General features: G+C 41.5%; 1 protein-coding gene and 1 long non-coding RNA gene across 2 annotated transcripts in view; both read left to right on the forward strand.

The window, feature by feature from the left end:
- The window catches only part of ODAD2 (outer dynein arm docking complex subunit 2), a 159,238-nt gene that overhangs the window by 59,549 nt on the left and 80,093 nt on the right, over positions 1-19,596 (forward strand). The window contains exon 19 of the mRNA XM_081881779.1: positions 375-596. Within this exon, the coding sequence (XP_081737905.1) occupies positions 375-596 (222 nt within the window). The remainder of the gene's footprint in view (positions 1-374; positions 597-19,596) is intronic.
- On the forward strand, positions 16,451-19,029 carry LOC309326143. Its single transcript, XR_014150199.1, has 2 exons — positions 16,451-16,756; positions 17,307-19,029. It is a non-coding gene; the product is annotated as an uncharacterized lncRNA (long non-coding RNA).

Below are 19,596 nucleotides of genomic sequence, written 5' to 3' on the forward strand. Positions count from 1 at the left end.
TGGTTCCACTGTGCAGATAGCTACCGCCCAATGGCGAAGTTGCATTCTCCGGCACCGGGGGCAGAGAGTAGGCAGGGGCATGGCTGGCACATGTCTCACGGGGTGTGGTGTGCGTCCTGTGCGGTAGCGCGCGTGGCGCTCCCCCTGCCTCCCATTCCTCTGCCAGTGCTACTGCCATATCAGATTTCATCATACGAAGTAGCTCCCATGTCGCTGTGACAACATCTAATGGGGCCTAGTTTAAAGGAATGGAAATATCCATTGCATTTTTATTCGTTCCTAGCGCTGTCATATGAACGTAACCTTGATTTAAAAGTCTAGGAGTACATTTCCAGGCTAACTAAATAACGGACCTATTTTTCCTCCTTTCTTAGAACAATGACAAACTAAGACGTCATTTAGCGGAGGCCATTTCTCGCTGCTGTATGTGGGGAAGTAACAGGGTCGCCTTTGGGGACACCAAAGCCGTTGCCCCTTTAGTACGTTACCTGAAATCAAGTGACCCGGAAGTTCATCGAGCTACTGCACAAGCCCTCTATCAGCTGTCAGAGGATCCCAACAATTGCATCACAATGCATGAAAACGGGGTGGTAAAGGTAAGTGTTTAGATAAGAATCTCTTCCTCCCCCCCCCTAATAACATGAAGATTAAGCCTCATGACCTAATGCCACCCTGCTATGGGTTTCTCCATCCTTGCTTCATACATCATTGTAAGTAAGTAAGTAAGTAAATTTTTATTTATACCCCACCCTCCCCAGCCATACTGGGCTCAGGGCAGCTAACATCAAATATCAAATACATTAAAACACAATCAAACAATTGATTCAAATACAGCTTAAAAATTAGAATCAGGATAAAAGTAAATGATTGCCCACGAACTACAACCATAGAGGTCGGGAACTCAAGTATTTGCCTGCTGCTGCTTAAGGGGGTGGGGAAATGTGGAGCACAGTAACATCCTGTCACATGCTTTTTTTCCTCTCTGTGTTGCGGGCAAGAGACAAGAAAAAGAGGTTGGTGTGCCATGCATCCTTCATATTATCTATTCCCATTTTTTCTTTAACTATACAGTAGTTTTCATCCACAGGGATATTTTTTTCTGCCCCTCTTGGGTGTCTGAATAGCTCTAGATACAGTGGTACCTCGGGTTATATATGCTTCAGGTTACATACACTTCAGGTTACAGGCTCCGCTAACCCAGAAATAGTACCTCGGGTTAAGAACTTTGCTTCAGGATGAGTACAGAAATTGTGCTCCGGCAGCACGGCAGCAGGAGGAGGCCCCGTTAGCTAAAGTGTTGCTTCCTGTTAAGAACAGTTTCAGGTTAAGAACGGACCTCCGGAACGAATTAAGTACTTAACCCGAGGTACCACTGTACCATTGGACAAATGAGAAATGTAACATTTTCTTATCTGAGAAGTTTAAACCCAAATCTCATAGCCACCCAACATTTTTTCTTGGACGGGGGTGATGAGTAAGATTGCAATCCTAACTTCACTTTTTGGGGGGAGTAAAACCCATTGAATTTAATAGGACATATATCTGCGTAGACATGGTTAGGATTGGGCTGTAAGCATCTTTATCTTTCTTCAGGTAAGCAAAGTAAAAAAAATTAAATAATACATGTATTGGTAAGTCTTTGTAGTAACAAATAGATGTTTGACTAAATAGGTAACTGCCAGAAAAATGACTAATTTATTTTAATTGCCCAATTTACTTTTAAAGCTCGCATAAAATTTGCGCTTTACATCTTTAAAATGCTCATTTTCATTTACAATCTATGGAGTCATTATAGTACTTAATTACAAATTATTATTCTGGGAACCTAAGAAACGTATATGCAGTTCAAACACAATTCACAAATAATTATTTTGGGACTTTTATTGTTCAGAAAAATTTAAACTCTGTAAAAATATTATTGCTTTGAGCTGATTTATTGCCAAAGCTTTTTGCTCTGAAGTCCTCGTTTCAAAAATTCAATGGTGGATCAAGAAAGCAGTGTTTAACAAAACTTAGAAACTAGGAAACTGCACCTAAATATATATGTTTAAAATGGAGGTAGTATCACCAACATTGATATTCCTGATCCAATTGAAAACTATCTCCAGGATATTCTGCATACTTTTCTTTCCAGTTTTCAGTAAATTTGTTGTCCTCCCCAGATTTCAGTCTCCTCATAAAACACCTGATCTTTTTTGCCATCACAAGCAGAGGCAGACAAGTACAACCCTAACCTTCACCTCATTCTTGTGAAAATTTTGGGATACCCTGCAAGGGTTGTGATAGATGGTTGTTCACCCTGGCATGTTCATCACCTGATGGTTTGCATGTGTGAATGGGCCATCACAGATATACCGTACTTTCCCATGTATAAGATTAGGTTTTTTTTCTTTAAAAATTCTGCTAAAAAGTGGGGGGTTGTCTCATACATGGATAGTGCATAGGGTAGACGTTTGATTAGTTGCTGCCGTGGCTGTCAGCGGCTATTGGGCGTGTTATTGGTGGCTACGTAAAGGGTTGGTGTTGATTGGCTGATGCTGCGGCAATTGGGTGGGCAATTGGCAGCTTCTGCTGGTGACGGGACAGACGAGAAGTGGATTTTGTGATGCGTGTGTGTGAGCGATATTCGGCAATCCCCCCCCCAAAAAAGCTCAACAGCTCTGTGCCATCTCCCCCCATTTTCTTAAATTTGAGTCCCCCAAAATATGAAAAATACACAGAAAAATACAATAATTCCATTTTTATATTAGCTTGTGTCACCTGTGAAATCCTGCCTTTCAGTGGTGAAGTCAGTTCACACATTAAGCTGCTCGGGCGAAGACCCATTGTCAATCTAATCCCAGGCAAGAGATGGTAACAGCCCCTGAGATGAGCTTATCATTACCTTCTTTAGTCTCTGCTTTGGTACGTTTCTAATTTAGGAACATTTGGACAACAAATTTGGAAATTGGCACCCTTATCTTGGCATGTTCTGAATATCTTTTCGTCTTATAAAAAGAAGCCTGTCCCACCAAGCTGTAGGTTTATTGGAGCAGTTCAACAGAAGCAGAGCCCTGCAGCCCTTTTGGTGATAAATGAGCCATTTCAAATAAATGGAGCTGTAGCCAATTTGTGCAGAAGGAATCATTAAAACGTTTTTAAATAAGACAGTTTTGAAGGTTCGGAATATATAAACAAGGTATGCTAAACCCAAATATATACTGCTCATTTTAATGGAAAAGGTTGCTGCTCTCGGCGAGCCTTCCAACTTTAAGAGGATTTGCCAAAAAGCCAAAGAATCTGGCACGGGCCATAGATAACAGTTCCATCTTTCATCTAGGTTTCTCTTCTGTATTTATCTTGCTTGAGAGAATGCAGGGAATGTCCTTTCCTTCCGACTTGGCATCGTTTCTAAACCACAGAAATACACTGAGCAGCTTCTTGCAATTGTCTTAAGGCAAATTTCGGTTTAGGAGGCTTTGTTGAAAAGTCAGGCTGGGATCCAAAGGACCCTTTGCATGAGTGGAAAGCATTCTTCATGCGTGCACAGAGGGGTCACTGATTTTCCGTCCTATGGATCTCCTTGTGTTGCCTCTCATGCAACTCTGGAAAGTTCCCTGTTCTACATAAGTGGCATTTAGTGAAGGCGGATGACAGAACCCCTGATTTGTACTTGAAATAGCTTTGAATCCTGGCTAGGGTCCCTTTAATTTGAAAAAGCTAGAAGAAGACCCCCTGGGGGAACACTGTTTGTAAATAGTACTATCATATATATATATTTTAAAAAGTTATATGTACAGTTAATAAAATGAGTTTCTTATAACTGGCAGATACTGGGCTTAGCACACGGAGGCAGGGTGCCAGGTTATTACTTTTGGCATTGAGCGAAGCGAAAATAGTTTCCTTGCAAAAGAAACTATTCACAGAAGCTGAACATAAGAAATAACAATAAAAATGGTATTTCAGACTTCTTGACTAGCCTTTTTTGGCATTCATTGAAAATACGATACATTTCTGCCTGAAAACAGCAAGTTTAATTTTACTAACTAGATAAAATTTGTAACTATTGAACTCGCACTCCGGGGTCACCACATTTGTGTGCATTTATTGATACCCTTTTCTAGAACTTGAGGGTCTTTTCAGTTCTTGGGAGCATTTTTGCAGAGTCTAGTAGATAACGGCCACCTCAGTGATGCCATAGCAATGTATTTTTGCCTAACATACCAGGGATTGGTTATTTGTGAGCGTTAATATGGAAGCAGCAGCTGTTATGCCTATTTATTTTTATGAAAGTAAAACAGGTAGAGGAGGGGAGTCTCATTTTTACAGCAAAGTCTCCATTCATGTCTTTGTAGCTACAGAGGAGAGGAATGTGCTTCATTCTTTGTTCTTTCTTTGCTGGCTGGTTGCTTGGCAGGCTCCAAGCAAGTGGTGAAGCTTATATTATCTATTTGTAGTCTCTAGGTCATGCAGCACCTTTAAAAAATCTTCAGTCTTGTAAAAGTTCTGAAGTCCAGCAGCTGGTGGGACAATTTAGGACTGGATAGGGCCCTAAGGGTGGAAACTGGAAAGCTTCTACTCAGATCTACTCTACAGGTGTGCAAAAATATCAAATAATGTTTTTGATCCTCTTAGGCCTGCAGAAATGTACAGAATATATTAATTTGACATTTACTTCACCCCACTTATTATGCTTCACCTGCAATTCCTTATGGAATTGCAGTTTTGCATTGATAAATGACCAGGCATTGAAACTTCCTGATTGAGTCCTGCTTCCATCTTCCTGCTTGCCTCTTCCTCCATTCAGGGCTGTCTGCTGTTTTGGGTTTTATTTGCAAACTGCTGGGATATTATTATTATTATCGTCATCATCATCATTATCAGCAGTTACATTAACAGAAATAGCAGCAACAGCAGCGATGGTGATGATAGAGCAAGAGAAATAAATATGTATTTTTTATAATAATTTTTAAGCCCCCACAATTTTCTAATCACTCTCCAGAGATTTTTGGGTGGGGTGGGGTGGGGAACAGTCATTGCCTACAGGCTCACAATCCAAAAGAAATGACACAACAGGGAAAAGGGATGGTGAGGGGAGAAAACTCTGGCACCAATTCCGAAAGGTACACAATTGTTACGTTTAAAAAATGGTGTTTGATTTTTGAAGGTCTCCCCACCACTTCCCTTTTTATGCTTTGAATGAGCTTTGACAAGTAGGGGGCAGTGGCTTTGTGAATAAGAAAGCCGATCAATGATGTGCACAGTTCTGCATCTTGACTGACACCAGAGCCCACGAATTTATGCCGTGCAAATTCTGCTTCTTCTCAAGCCACAAGAATGAGTTCTCCTGTGTGTGGTCTTGGTGAGAAAGTTGTACGTGCAGCAGAACTTCAGCCACAACATTTTCATAATAGACTCGTTACTTACATGTTCTTGCCCTGTACACCCCCCCCCCCAATTTCAGTCAGTATGGAGACCCACATTGAGCTTGAGCACCTGTGAGGAGCACCTGTGAGGAGCTCGTGGCCATGCGGACTGTCACATTCCTTTCACATGGATATGTTTCTTCTTTCATTGAAAGAAATGTGCTCAACTTTTAGAGCAGGGAAGCTCCTATTTGGATCTCCCACACTTAAAAACCAACAATTGCTGGATTGAGGGAAATATAAATAAACTTCTGGATTGAGACAAGTACAAGTTTAGAGACTGAAAAGCAGTTAAGAAAATGTAATGTTTAGAGACAAAATGTCTGAAAGAGCTCCAGCTCTAGCAGAACTGTAGCTGCAGATCAGATGAACTAAGCTGATTTCCCCTGGGGCTGAGACTTAGTTATTGGTAAACATTCTTGGGCTTCTGACAATTGCACTTTTACGCCCCAGTACAGAGGTTTTGAAAATCATTTTGGTTTAATACACTAGACCTCCTCCCATCCTCTTATTTTGTTGTTGTTTAGTCGTTTAGTCGTGTCCGACTCTTCGTGACCCCATGGACCAGAGCACGCCAGGCACTCCTGTCTTCCACTGCCTCTCGCAGTTTGGTCAGACTCATGTTTATAGCTTCGAGAACACTGTCCAACCATCTCGTCCTCTGTCGTCCCCTTCTCCTTGTGCCCTCCATCTTTCCCAACATCAGGGTCTTTTCCAGGGAGTCTTCTCTTCTCATGAGGTGGCCAAAGTATTGGAGCCTCAGCTTCACGATCTGTCCTTCCAGTGAGCACTCAGGGCTAATTTCCTTAAGAATGGATGCGTTTGATCTTCTTGCAGTCCATGGGACTCTCAAGAGTCTCCTCCAGCACCATAATTCAAAAGCATCAATTCTTCGGCGATCAGCCTTCTTTATGGTCCAGCTCTTGCTTCCATACATTACTACCGGGAAAACCATGGCTTTAACTATACGGACCTTTGTTGGCAAGGTGATGTCTCTGCTTTTTAAGATGCTGTCTAGGTTTGCCATCGCCTTTCTCCCAAGGAGTAGGCGTCTTTTAATTTCGTGACTTCTGTCACCATCTGCAGTGATCATGGAGCCCAAGAAAGTAAAATCTCTCACTGCCTCCATTTCTTCCCCTTCTATTTGCCAGGAGGTGATGGGCCCAGTGGCCCATCCTCTTATTACGCTTATCCATTTTAGAGGGATGCATTCTGTTGGGGCACTATAAGCTCCTTATGGTTGAGAGATTCTGCCATGGTCAGGGCTACCCAGTGAACACAAGGCTGAGCCGAGATTTGAACTTTGGTCTTCCATGTCCAAATGCAGTACTTCATTTGTTCGGACCTGTCAAAACCCTATCCATAGGGGTCAGAATGCTTGGCGCACATTTAGCAGTGTGCTGGTATAAAAAGACAGTTACACCGTGGCATGTAAATTGCAGAGGATAGAAAGAAAATATTGTAGCATCACAGCTGCTACGAGCAACATAACTTTTTGTAAACACTATTGTCAGAAAGTGGATCTGCCTAGATCCTGTGTGTAAAGGGGGGGGACCAAATAACTGCTTATTCTTTGAACGTGTATTAGAGCAAATGAATCTGAACAAGCCTTCTAAACTCAACAGAGAACCAGCAGGATGGGTGTATTTGGGGAAGACATTCCACAGTTGCGTTATCACCACTCCACATTCCCATAGAACAAACTTCTTCAGAGTGGCACATTGGATAAAGCTTCCCCAAGTTTAGCTTAACTGGTGATGCTGGAGAGGAAATATAATATAAAATAAGGGTTTGCAGCAGATTTGAATGAAGCCTGAACTAAACCAGAATGAAGCAGCATCTCTTTGAAGTGCCTTTAACTGAAGTTGGGGACCTTGGAAGCAATTTAAGGGTGATTTGGCTATTTGAACAGTGTCTGCAAAACTGGGTTTTTGAAATCAGGATTCAGATTCTGACCCAGGCTGAATTTGGCAACATCTGAAACACTTCAGATCAAACCAGGCTGTTTTCTAGAGTGCTGAATAGGAGTCCATACTGAATCATGCAGTCATTGCATACCCCTAAGATATAACTATGTCAAGTTTTGGTTAACTGAGCTATCCGTTGGGCCACCTTGCCAGGATGTTAGTGAACAACACATATCCATCTGCTTACACTTCTGTTTTTGATTTAAACCCATTGAGAAAGAGTCTTTGTGGTGTTATTGAATATTTTAGCTCTGTACTCTGAACTTTATGCAGTCTTTAGATAGCTCTTTTAAATACAGACTGGAAAAGTAGTCAATGTAATAAAATGCTAGCAGAAAGCTCGGACTTGGAAAAGAAGAACTCTGCTTACCTTACATTAATATATAGGAAAGGGGAAATTCAGGCTGCTAACAATATAAAGCAATTGAAGTAAATATAGAAAAGAGAATCTAAGGCAGATAAAAGATAAGCAAAGGGGAATATGGCAATGGTTGAAGAGAGTGAGTCCCATGGGTGAGACTTGTGCAGATGTACACAGTGAGGAAAAAAGCAACAAGTCTGGCAAAATCCATTCCCCCTAATGTCTATTACACATGGTGAGTCACCTGGCTCCTCTTTTAATCTTAGTAAAATGAGTTTCCATTGAATGGAAGCAAGTGTGTGTGTGTAATATATCTATCACAAAGAACTTTGTCCTGTCTGTCAGTTCAAGTGCCTTCTTTGTATGTTAATCGTCTCTCAAAATACAATAGCATAAACATAAAATTGAAAAAACACTTCAGGTGAAAGTATGCTATAAGACCTTTGGCTTCATATTTTCTGGATTATCAAAACTCCTATTGCTTTTCAAGGGATGAATTTTATATCCCATAAGACTTTCTGTACTCTCTGAATGTTTACGGTGATTTGAGTTTTTCTAAATGTTGAGCCAAAACTCTTAGAGTTGTATATAGACTCCAACATTCTAATTTTAATGATGTAGTCTAATGGTTCTCAAAATGGACTTCAGTTGAATACTTAGCCAGGTAACATCTCCCCCTCCCCTCCAGTCAATGGGTCTCCAGCCTGACCTTTCTCCTTCTCAATCTAACTTAATAGTGAAGTATTGAAGAAAGGCTATGGTTTAAAGCTATGGTTTTCCCAGTAGTGATGTATGGAAGTGAGAGCTGGACCATAAAGAAGGCTGATCGCTGAAGAATTGATGCTTTTGAATTATGGTGCTGGAGGAGACTCTTGAGAGTCCCATGGACTGCAAGAAGATCAAACCTCTCCATTCTGAAGGAAATCAGCCCTGAGTGCTCACTGGAAGGACAGATCCTGAAGCTGAGTTTCCAATACTTTGGCCACCTCATGAGAAAACTCCCTGGAAAAGACCCTGATGTTGGGAAAGATGGAGGGCACAAGGAGAAGGGGACAACAGAGGACGAGATGGTTGGACAGTTTTTTCGAAGCCACCAGCATGAGTTTGACCAAACTGCGGGAGGCAGTGGAAGACAGGAGTGCCTGGCATGCTCTGGTCCATGGGGTCACGAAGAGTTGGACAGGACTAAACGACCAAACAACAACAACAAATTGAAGAAAGGGATAGGCTCTGCAATCCTAGAATCCTAGAACTGTAGAGCTGGAAGGGACTTCAAGGGCCATCTAGTCCAACCCCCTGCAATACAGGAGTCTCCAGTAAAGCATCCATGACAGATGGCCATCCAACCACTACTTTAAAACCTCCGAGGAAGAAAGTCCACTCCCTCTCATGGGAGTCTGTTCCCCTGTTGAACAGCTCCTACTGTCAGGAAGTTACTCCTGATGTTTAGTTGGAATTCGCTTTCTTTTGACTTGAAGCCATTCAGGTCCTACCTTCCAGGGCAGGAGAAAACAAGCTTGCTCCATCTTCCATGTGACAGCCTTCTAGGTATTTGAAGATGGCTATCATATCTCCTCTTAGTCTCCTCTTATTCAGGTTAAGCATACCCAACTCCCTCAACTGTTCCACACAAGGCTTCCAGACGCTTGATAATCTTGGTTACCTTCCTCTGCGCACATTCCAGCTTGTCTTTTTTTTAAAATAAGATATTTATTAAAGTTTTCAAAAATAATACATTGTGAAACATAAAGAAAAGAAAAAACAGAAATAAAAAAGTACAGAAATACAAAAATAAAAGCAATTTAAAAACACATAGAGTTTCCACTTACTTATTTTCTTTTGACTTATTTTCCAGACCTCCTCATACCTCCCTTTCTTATATTCCAATTCAATTTGTTTGTTTAGCAAATCCTCACCACTAATTCTTTTAATTATTTCAGAACCTTATTTTCTGCATCTCCTAAACATTACAGCTGAAAACCACTTAATTTCTATCCAATATCATTCTAACATTCCTTAATTTTACAATATTTCTGCAAATAATCTTTAAACTTCAGCTTGTCAATACCCTTCTTAAATTGTGGTGCCCAGAACTGGACACAGTACTCCAGGTGTGATCTGACCAAGGCAGAATAGAGTGACAATATTACTTCCCTTGATCAGGACACTATACTTCTGATGATGCAGCCTAGAATAGCATGAGCTCTTTCCCCCCCTGCTGCATCACACTGTTGACTCATGTTAAGCTTGTGGTCTACTGAGACCTCTTGGTCCTGTCTTCAGCAACATTGGCTACCCCTTCCAGTTTGATGTCATCTGCAAATTTGATGAGCACCCTCCTAAATACCTTCATCCAAATCATTTATAAAGATGTTGAACAACAAAGGGCCCTGTGACACCCCACTTGTCACTTTTTTCCAGGATGATGAGGAAACATTAGTGAGTACTCTTTGTGTCTGGTCATTCAACCACCTAACAGTTACCTTGTCTAGCCCACATTTACCAGCTTCTCTGCAAGAACATCATGGGGAACTTCGTCAAGTGTTGATGGGTAATGTATCCCCACCCCACACTTTACTGTTTCCAGAGTCCAAATATGGTTCGTTATTAATGTACTACCTATTCATGAGCTTGTCCCTGTTCTACATAAAAGCTGGTGGAGCAATTGGAGCTCTGTTGACATAAGAGGAAAGGTCTACATTTGGGAAGATCATGTTTGCCTGTTGCATTAGATCGTCTTGCTCCCTGGTCAGAGAGCAGGTGTTCCCCCACCAGTCCCTTTTCTGATTGCAGATTCTTACCCTTCCTTTTTCTCCAAGACTATTCACTTAACCTGTGGAGAAAGAGGAAGGATGTGCAATCATGGAAACCAATGAACAGGATAAACTCACTGCACACCAAACCCTGTTCTCCTCCACCAACGATTCTGCATCTCCTGCTCTTTCTTGCTTCTCCTGTCCTCTCCTTTTGTTCTTTTCCTACATTTTCTATTCTTCCTTTATTTCTGTCTACCTCCAACCTTGTCCTTCTGTGTGTTGGTGGCCACATCAAAGACTCAAAAATTATTTATACAGCTTACATATGCTTGAATACAGCTGAACTAAGATCATGGCCTGGAGTCAAAGAGCCAGAAGCACATGCCCAAATGCTTTGTCATGCACACTAGGACTTCCCTCAAATACCTTGCATGACCACAAGTTATGCTATTTGGAAGCCCATTCTTAGGACATCCTGATTTTCAATAGCAGTTTTCCAAGGGTGGGGGCAGATTGCAACCAGCCACTCTCTCTCTCTCTCTCTCTCTCTCTCTCTCTCTCTCTCTCTCTCTCTCTCTCACACACACACACACACACACACACACACACACCACTTTGGATTCTAGCCCATATCCATATGTCAGATTATTATAGCATTTGCCACAGGATTAGATCCCCCTGCTAATTGCAGTTATCTACAGTTAATTATTGCCCAGTGGTGTGTTCACAGTTTTGGATAATACCTCATTGTAACTAGTTTGGACTGATCCAAATCCTTTAACTTCTTTCAAAAATAGGTTTCAAAGTCTGCATATCCACTAACTATTGCCTATTTCCATAGGGACCACCCACCGTTGTTCTGTCGTTGTTTCTGCCATGTTCCTCGTGCAAACACCATTGTAAAACATCAGCTGAAATTCCAGTCAATGCATAAACATTTATTAATCTTGCATTAAGCTGACAGTTACTGTGTTCACATAGTGATAACAGATGATGTGCTAACAATGGTTTTGTGGAGCCAAGCTGACGCATTGTAATTATCAATGTGGGTCACCCGTAAGAGTAACTTTCAGTTAACTAGCTTTCTTGTTTTCTAGGTTTATACTCTCAGGAACTTTAAAGCATGCTAGACAACATTTATAAATTTCCCCCACCATCTTGTAATTTTAATCCCTCTGGTCCTATGCTAAGGATGAAAAAAGGCGTAATTGTTATTCTTTCCTAAGGACAGCACATATTTCTGCTTTTTAAAATTAAAGTGGCTCCCCACACTTAAAAGACATTCACTAAATACAAATGATATTTTTACCTATGAAGGTTAAAATGATTCTGGTTTTAAATCTGTAGTACACATCTAAAACCTACCTATATGAGGAAGAGGCATTCACAAGTTCCAAGAGTCCCCTTGTAATTGTATGTTTTTACAGATGCTGATACTGTGTGTTTCTGGGTCACAGATTCTGATACTGTGTGTTTCTGGGGGTTGGACTCGATGGCCCTTGTGGTCTCTTCCAACTCTATGATTCTATGACTCTGTGGTCTTTCCACTTCAGTCTGTGTTTTGAGTTCTGAACAACTCTGTATAAAAGTTCACTGTAATGGATAATTTAAAATCTGATGTTACTTTCCCCTCTTTTGCCAAAGTGGGTGAAATTTACAGGTATAGGAGCCCCTCCAGATTGGATTAAGCCTGCCAAATTGCAGGCAGATAGAATCCAACAAAAATAGAGTCCAATAAAAAGAGGGCGTAGAGTCCAACAAACTCAAAATAATAAAAGGGGCAGACTCCACCACACGTCTTCACATAATGCATAGTGAAACGGTGGAATTCACTCCCACAAGGGTCAGTGATAGCCACCAACCTAGATGGCTTTAAGAGAGGATTAGACAATTATGGAGGAAAAGGCCACCGGTGACTATTAGCTGCGAGGGTTATGTTCTGCCTACCAACTGTCAGAGCTGAATACAAACTGCTGGAAACCAAAAGAGAGGGAGAGTGGTGTCATGCTCAAGTCCTCCTTTTGGGCTTCCCATAGACATCTGGTTGGCCACTGTGAGAACAGGATGCTGGACCAGATGGGCCATTGGTACACCAGGAGACGCCTTACCATAAGTGTTCCTAAGAAAGACTTGAAAAGAAGGCAGTCAGCCCCCTGGATCCACCTTCTGACATCTCCTGTTTGTTCTGGGGTAAGGGCTTAGTGAGCATCTTGGCTTAATGCATCCTCTGATGGCATGCCAATAGTTAGGTTTCAGTCCAAAAGGGAATTTCCCAGTGTCCATTTTCAGCTGGAATCTGTTCACTTTCGGCCACAGTATCAGAGGCCAAGTTCTCTTTCGGCAGTGTGTGCGTTCCAAATATTGTGTTACCCTTTCGTTCATCTGGAAGCAGAAAGAAGCTCTGGATTTAAGTAGCAGTGAAATGGCAACTGAGTTTTCACCCTAATTATTTTTGGATTGTACCGCATGTTGTATTATTTATCATTTAATCAATCAGGAAGCCTTTTTTTCACAGAGGCAAATTACATGTGTAAAACAACACACAAACCTGGGTGCCTCAAATGTTTCCAGTCTCTGATTCAGTGTTGAAAGCAAAACATTGGCTGCATCTAGACTGATACTTTTTTGGATGTGTTTCCGCCATATGTTTTAGTTCAAGACAATATTTTCTTTTTATGTTGTATTATAAAAATCATGTAAAATGTTCTTTTGGAGAATGGCTACTATTCCTCTCCTTTTGCTAATTAGAAGATCACAGTACAAGGAATCTGACATCGTTTCATAAAATAGTATGTGGAAGAAGCAAAGCACTAAACTGGAATAGAAAAGTGTCACCAGTAATTTCTAGCATCACTCAGAAACAATAGCCTGCCATTGTGATAGTGGAATGAAGCAGCCATGATGACATTAAGTTAAATAAATATATTGCAAGCTAAGATCAGTATTTATGTTGCTCTCTATTACTAGGTATGTGTCAGGGAACTGCCATCAGGGCCGGAGGGAGAGAGGGATTCCAGAGAGCGTCCCGGGATGGGGAGAGGCAGCCCATCTTCTGGGGAAGGGAATCAGCGTAGCACCAGTGGAGAAGGGGGGCAGATGGGGGAATCGGCGAGGCGGTCCCATGACTCCTTGCCAGGGACCAGCGGGGAGAGCACGGGTCCTCCGCTGCCCACACCCTCCTTGCGCAGAAGGCTTCCGCGCAGGGAGAGTAGGCGGAGACTAGGCGTCAAAGAGCTTCTTTGCTGGAAGAAGTTCAAGAAACACCCACTGACGGATTCTGCTAGCGATTGAGACAGCCACGGGCGAGTGGCTGTCCGGACAGAAAAGGTTCACTCAGGCAACTCAGCCAGGTGTGGTGCCGGTTTATGCACGAGCAACCCCTAGAACCATTACAGTATGATTGCAGTTTATTTCCAAGAATGGTAAAACACATTTTCCCAAAAACATTGGAAGTTTCATTTTGAAAGCTTCTTTGGCAATGGACCTCTTGAGAAAGTTGGGCCCACATGGACACCTCCCCACATGTGGTTCAGCTACTGCCCTTACACTTCTGATGTAGGAATGGATCAGTCTTTTTTCAGTGTGTATTTGTAAATCTGTTCTGTCCTGTCTCAGCCCCAATCTGTTTTAAACACACACACACACACACACACACACACACACACACACACACTACAGTTCACAGTATTTTGGTATGCATTTCCCCCAAAGCACATGGGGTTTGTATGCATTTAAACAAAAATACGCATTCTTGTATGCATGTGTGTTGAGCGTGTTTGTAGAATCTAAATGAATCAGCCCAAGATTTATTTATTTTTAATGAAACCCTTGTTTGTTTATTTTGCCAGACTTACAAAAAATGGCAGAGTTGCTCTCCTGTTTGCATGGTATTGCCTGTGGCCATACTGTCGCAAACAAGCCGAATGCCATCTTGCGGTTTATGTTCTCAGTGAGACTTTTTATGAAATGTCATTTTAAAACTATCAGTTATACACCAGTATAATGGAACTGATCGTGTGATGACTTTGCTAGTGTGAATTGTGACTCACAGCCTCATTAGAACAGGAAGCCTGCCAAGTGTAAGGATACACAAATTTGTCATGCCCATGTTTTATATTTTTAGGTGCAGACTTAAAACATCTTAAAGCACGCGTGCACACACACACACAGATGTGAAGTGGCTTGAGAAGGTAAAGAATCATCAAAGAAACAAAGGATAAAGCAATAGTTTTAGAGGGACTTCCCTGGGAAGAGGCACTCACAAATGCTGTTTTAGTCATAGGAATCTGGTTTAATGAATTGGTTACCAAGTCAAAATCATCCAAAGGACTTCTACTGTGAAAATTATTTTGGGGTTCATCACTGAGGAAGGCAGAAGATCTGCTGTGAACATGCAGGATATAATTGTAAATAGCCTATTTTTCAAAATGCCATACTTAAGGCTTTATTGAAACCACCCTATGTACACTATGTGCATGCATATTTTTGGTTTTGAATCAGGCACATGGAATACTTCTTCCTTTAACTCATCTGCAAGGTTTGCAGGAAAATTGCTGCATGCCTGAGGGAACATGTTGCAATTAGAGTTGATCAGAATTGCAGTTCATGGAAAGAAACATAAATAGAGGGTGACATTTTAGGAGTTTTGTGGCAGAAAGCACATCAGTAAACACAAAGGATATAGAGAAAGAAAGCTGAGCAATGCAGTCATTTCCTAGGCAAGCGCTATGCCTTTGCTATTAATTGATAAAGCACAGAAACATCAGAGTCTTCTCCCCTGTTCATTGATGTCAGTGCCAGAAGTTCCAGTTGTCTACCTGTCATCTAGGTTGGGCCCTAACTTTGGGACTACAGTGGTACCTCGAGTTACAAACGCCTCAGGTTACAAACTCCGCTAACCTGGAAGAGTTACCTTGAGTTGAGAACTTTGCCCCAGGATGGGAACGGAAATCATGTGCTGGCGGTGCAGCAGCAGCAAGAGGACCCATTAGCAAAAGTTACAGATAGGTAGCCGTGTTGGTCTGCCATAGTCAAAACAAAATAAAAGAATTCCTTCCAGTAGCACCTTAAAGACCAACTAAGTTAGTTCTTGGTATGAGCTTTCATGTGCATGCACACTTCTTCAGATACACTGAAACAGAAGTCACCAGACCCTTCTATATAGTGAGAAGGTGGGGAGGGGTATTACTCAGAAGGGTGGTGGGATTGGGTGATTGGCAGATAGCTGTGATGAGCCTGTTGACGACTCTTAACGACTGCAATAGGTCTTGCAGGAAAAAGCAAGGGGTGAGAAGGTGAAAAATGGCTTTGTCATGTATAATGAGATAAGAATCCAATGTCTTTGTTCAGACCAGGTCTCTCCATGGTTTTAAGTTTGGTAATAAGTTGCAATTCAGCAGCTTCTCTTTCCAGTGTGATTCCTGATGTCAGATTTACAAGACAGAGAATCACAAGACAGAGAAACCAGTAGGAGAACACTTCAATCTCCCAGGACATTCTATACAAGATCTCAAAGTAGCTGTTCTATTACAAAGGAATTACAGAAATAGACTGGAAAGAGAAGCTGCTGAATTGCAACTTATTACCAAACTTAAAACCATGGAGAGACCTGGTCTGAACAAAGACATTGGATTCTTATCTCATTATACATGACAAAGCCATTTTTCACCTTCTCACCCCTTGCTTTTTCCTGCAAGACCTATTGCAGTCGTTAAGAGTCGTCAACAGGCTCATCACAGCTATCTGCCAATCACCCAATCCCACCACCCTTCTGAGTAATACCCCTCCCCACCTTCTCACTATATAGAAGGGTCTGGTGACTTCTGTTTCAGTGTATCTGAAGAAGTGTGCATGCACACGAAAGCTCATACCAAGAACTAACTTAGTTGGTCTTTAAGGTGCTACTGGAAGGAATTTTTTTATTTTGTTTTGGCCATTAGCAAAAGCACACTTCTAGTTAAGAACAGTTTCAGGTTAAGAACGGACCTCCGGAACGAATTAAGTTCGTAACTAGAGGTACCACTGTACGTTAATTTTTATTTTTTATAACTGTTACAGAAATTAGCGGCCCTTTGAGTGGGTCCACAGAAGCATGATTTGCAGACTAATTTTCACACCATAGTGTTCATTCATAAGGTATGCCAACAGCTGTCATACTGTGCAGACATGTCACAGATCACTTTTCAGTCACAGCACTCCATTGTATTTAAGAAGTGCATTTTCCTCTAATGCAAGCCGTGCCCATCAACAGATAATGAAACCCGGCATGTGTTAAATGTGTTGTTGTTTTTGTTTAGTCGTTTAGTCGTGTCCGACTCTTCGTGACCCCATGGATCAGAGCACGCCGGGCACTCCTGTCTTCCACTGCCTCCCGCAGTTTGGTCAAACTCATGCTGGTAGCTTCGAGAACACTGTCCAGCCATCTCGTCCTCTGTCATCCCCTTCTCCTTGTGCCCTCAATCTTTCCCAACATCAGGGTCTTTTCCAGGGAGTCTTCTCTTCTCATGAGGTGGCCAAAGTATTGGAGCCTCAGCTTCACGATCTGTCCTTCCAGTGAGCACTCAGGGCTGATTTCCTTCAGAATGGAGAGGTTTGATCTTCTTGCAGTCCATGGGACTCTCAAGAGTCTCCCCCAGCAGCATAATTCAAAAGCATCAATTCTTTGGCAATCAGCCTTCTCTATGGTCCAGCTCTCACTTCCATACATCACTACTGGGAAAACCATAGCTTTAACTATACGGACCTTTGTTGGCAAGGTGATGTCTCTGCTTTTTAAGATGCTGTCTAGGTTTGTCATTGCTTTTCTCCCAAGAAGCAGGCGTTAAATGTATCACTTGGTAATTACCAGGTAAACTGATTGTCTGCCGATGGCCTCCTCTCTGAAAATCAGACACTAGGTATTCTTGCTTTCAGCAAGATATTATTAGCATGTTGTGGATCGGGAAGGAATTCTTGTGTAAACAGATTTCCTGGTGATTATGGGGTTTTTTGTCTTAAGGAAAGATAAAAGCTCCAGAACCTCCAGGCATCTGCTTATATAAAAATTCCTTCCCAAGCCACAATGTGGCAATATTTCCCTTGAGGCTGAGAGCAAGAACGTTCAGTTGGTGTATAAACCAAGTGCACTGGAATAGACAGGGCCAGTTTGTCTATAGAGAAAGTGGAATATTTGATTGAACTCTCGGCCTGTAGGCAGAGCTGTGTGATCATTTGCTGGTGCCCCATGTGCTATAACACTGTCCCCAAGTGCTGCTCTTTTAGTCTCACATTAGCAATATGCAATGACTTCTCTGCTGAGTGTGTTGGCCTTGTCTGTGAACTCACATAGGTGTTGCAATATAGGTGCTACACCCTGGTAACAGACTCTAATTTTATTTTATTTATTAAATTTATATAAATGCACCGTGTTTTTTAATTATATAGGATAGTCTGCAAATGGTGCTTTGGATTAAGGCAAAATCCTGCTTTTGCTCTTCTGAGTTGATGTAGTCGTTGACCATGTTGCAAAATCCTACCTTGGGAGTTATGTGATTCTGTGGATTTTGTGCTCAATATGTAGAAACTTAGTATTTTTTTATTTTATTTTTAAATGGAATTCATACAAGAAAATGGAATGTTTTTACAAGTTACATTGAGAGGTCAGAGGGTGAGGGGTGACTGGCAAGATGCTTATTCAGTGCATTAGTCTAACACAAATACTTCCTGAAGTATGAAATGCTTTGATCTGCATAAGCATGTACCATATGTGTGCAGCTGTGATCCGTGTTTCCCAACCACTGGAAGGTTAGTGAAAGGTAGAATACAGGTCTTAAGTCTGTGTTCAATTTCTGCTTTTATATTCAGCAGTTCATAATTTTATGTAATACTGGAGCTGTATGAAAACTATGCACAAGGGCTGAGTGATAACAGATTTTTTTGTGGTTTGATTCAGTGTTGTTTGGGTGGATTTAAAATACTCAGGGCTGTAGGCTGAGAAGAAAAGGGGTTTTAATTAAGGCTATGTGACTTCAAAATACCCGAGGCTACATTAAAAGTTTGGGAAGCTTTTCAAAATGTGAAGTTCTGTGTAGCTCCTTTAAGATAAATGTTTAAGCAGTTGTGTCACAGGCTAGCTGCCGCAAAATTGCAACAGAGACCAGGAACAACCTTTTATTGGTGGAGAGCATAGATTTTAAGTAGGCATGCTGCCATGTGGTTGATTCTGTACTAAGAGTATTTCCATGGGCAGCAGGGGGCGGGGAGCTGGATTTGGCTGATCACACCGTAAAAGAAAAATTGGGCTGTTGGTTGTCAGAAAATTGATGACAGGCCACAGTTTTTAAAAGAATTTATCTGAAATCACAACCCTGAATGTTTGCACCTGCAAAACCGACTAATATTTTTTCCATTGACTGTATAACATCAAGTTTTAGGGAAATTCACCGATGCAGTGGTTGGCATTTACTATCCTAAGCATCTATGAGCTTAAAGGTTTTAGGTTTCTGCTGAAAAGAACAATCCCATCTTGAATTCCCACCCCCACCCCCTAACATTTAACATAATGTAACATAATGCGTTATAAGTCACTTGGAGACATTGGGTAGCAATCAACTAACAAGTCTAATACAATAGTAATAATAATTAAATAATAATTAACAACAGACTTAACCTTCCTGTTTCCTCATATATCTGCATCCCCACCATCAGCAGCCAGTAATGTGGAGCTGGGGCAGGGCAGCGTTTTAGTGTCAGCCTTTTGTTGAGCATCACATCTCATTTCTACCCTTATGGGCACTCCACATTCTACTGAGCTTTTGCCTACACAGCAGTTAAAGCCCATGCAGACGTGAGTTGTTTTCTGATATGGGTACACAAAATTTGACAGCCCCTTTCTGTACTGGCTATCCCATCTGTGTGCCTTCAGCAGAAAATAACAAGTCACGATACATGCATAACAAAATTGTTTTCGTAAGTGGAAATTTATCTCCACTTAGTAAAAAGTGATGCATGGCATGGCAATAAAATTCAGTTTTTGGAAGACTCTGACCCTGGAATCAGTTTTATCTTTGTGAATAATTTTGTGGAACAAACATAAGAGCAGTCAACACTGGGTCATGTTAATGGATTAT

The sequence above is a fragment of the Podarcis erhardii genome (assembly GCF_964252035.2).
Source record: "Podarcis erhardii genome assembly, chromosome: 12".
Taxonomy (NCBI): Eukaryota; Metazoa; Chordata; class Lepidosauria; order Squamata; family Lacertidae; genus Podarcis; species Podarcis erhardii.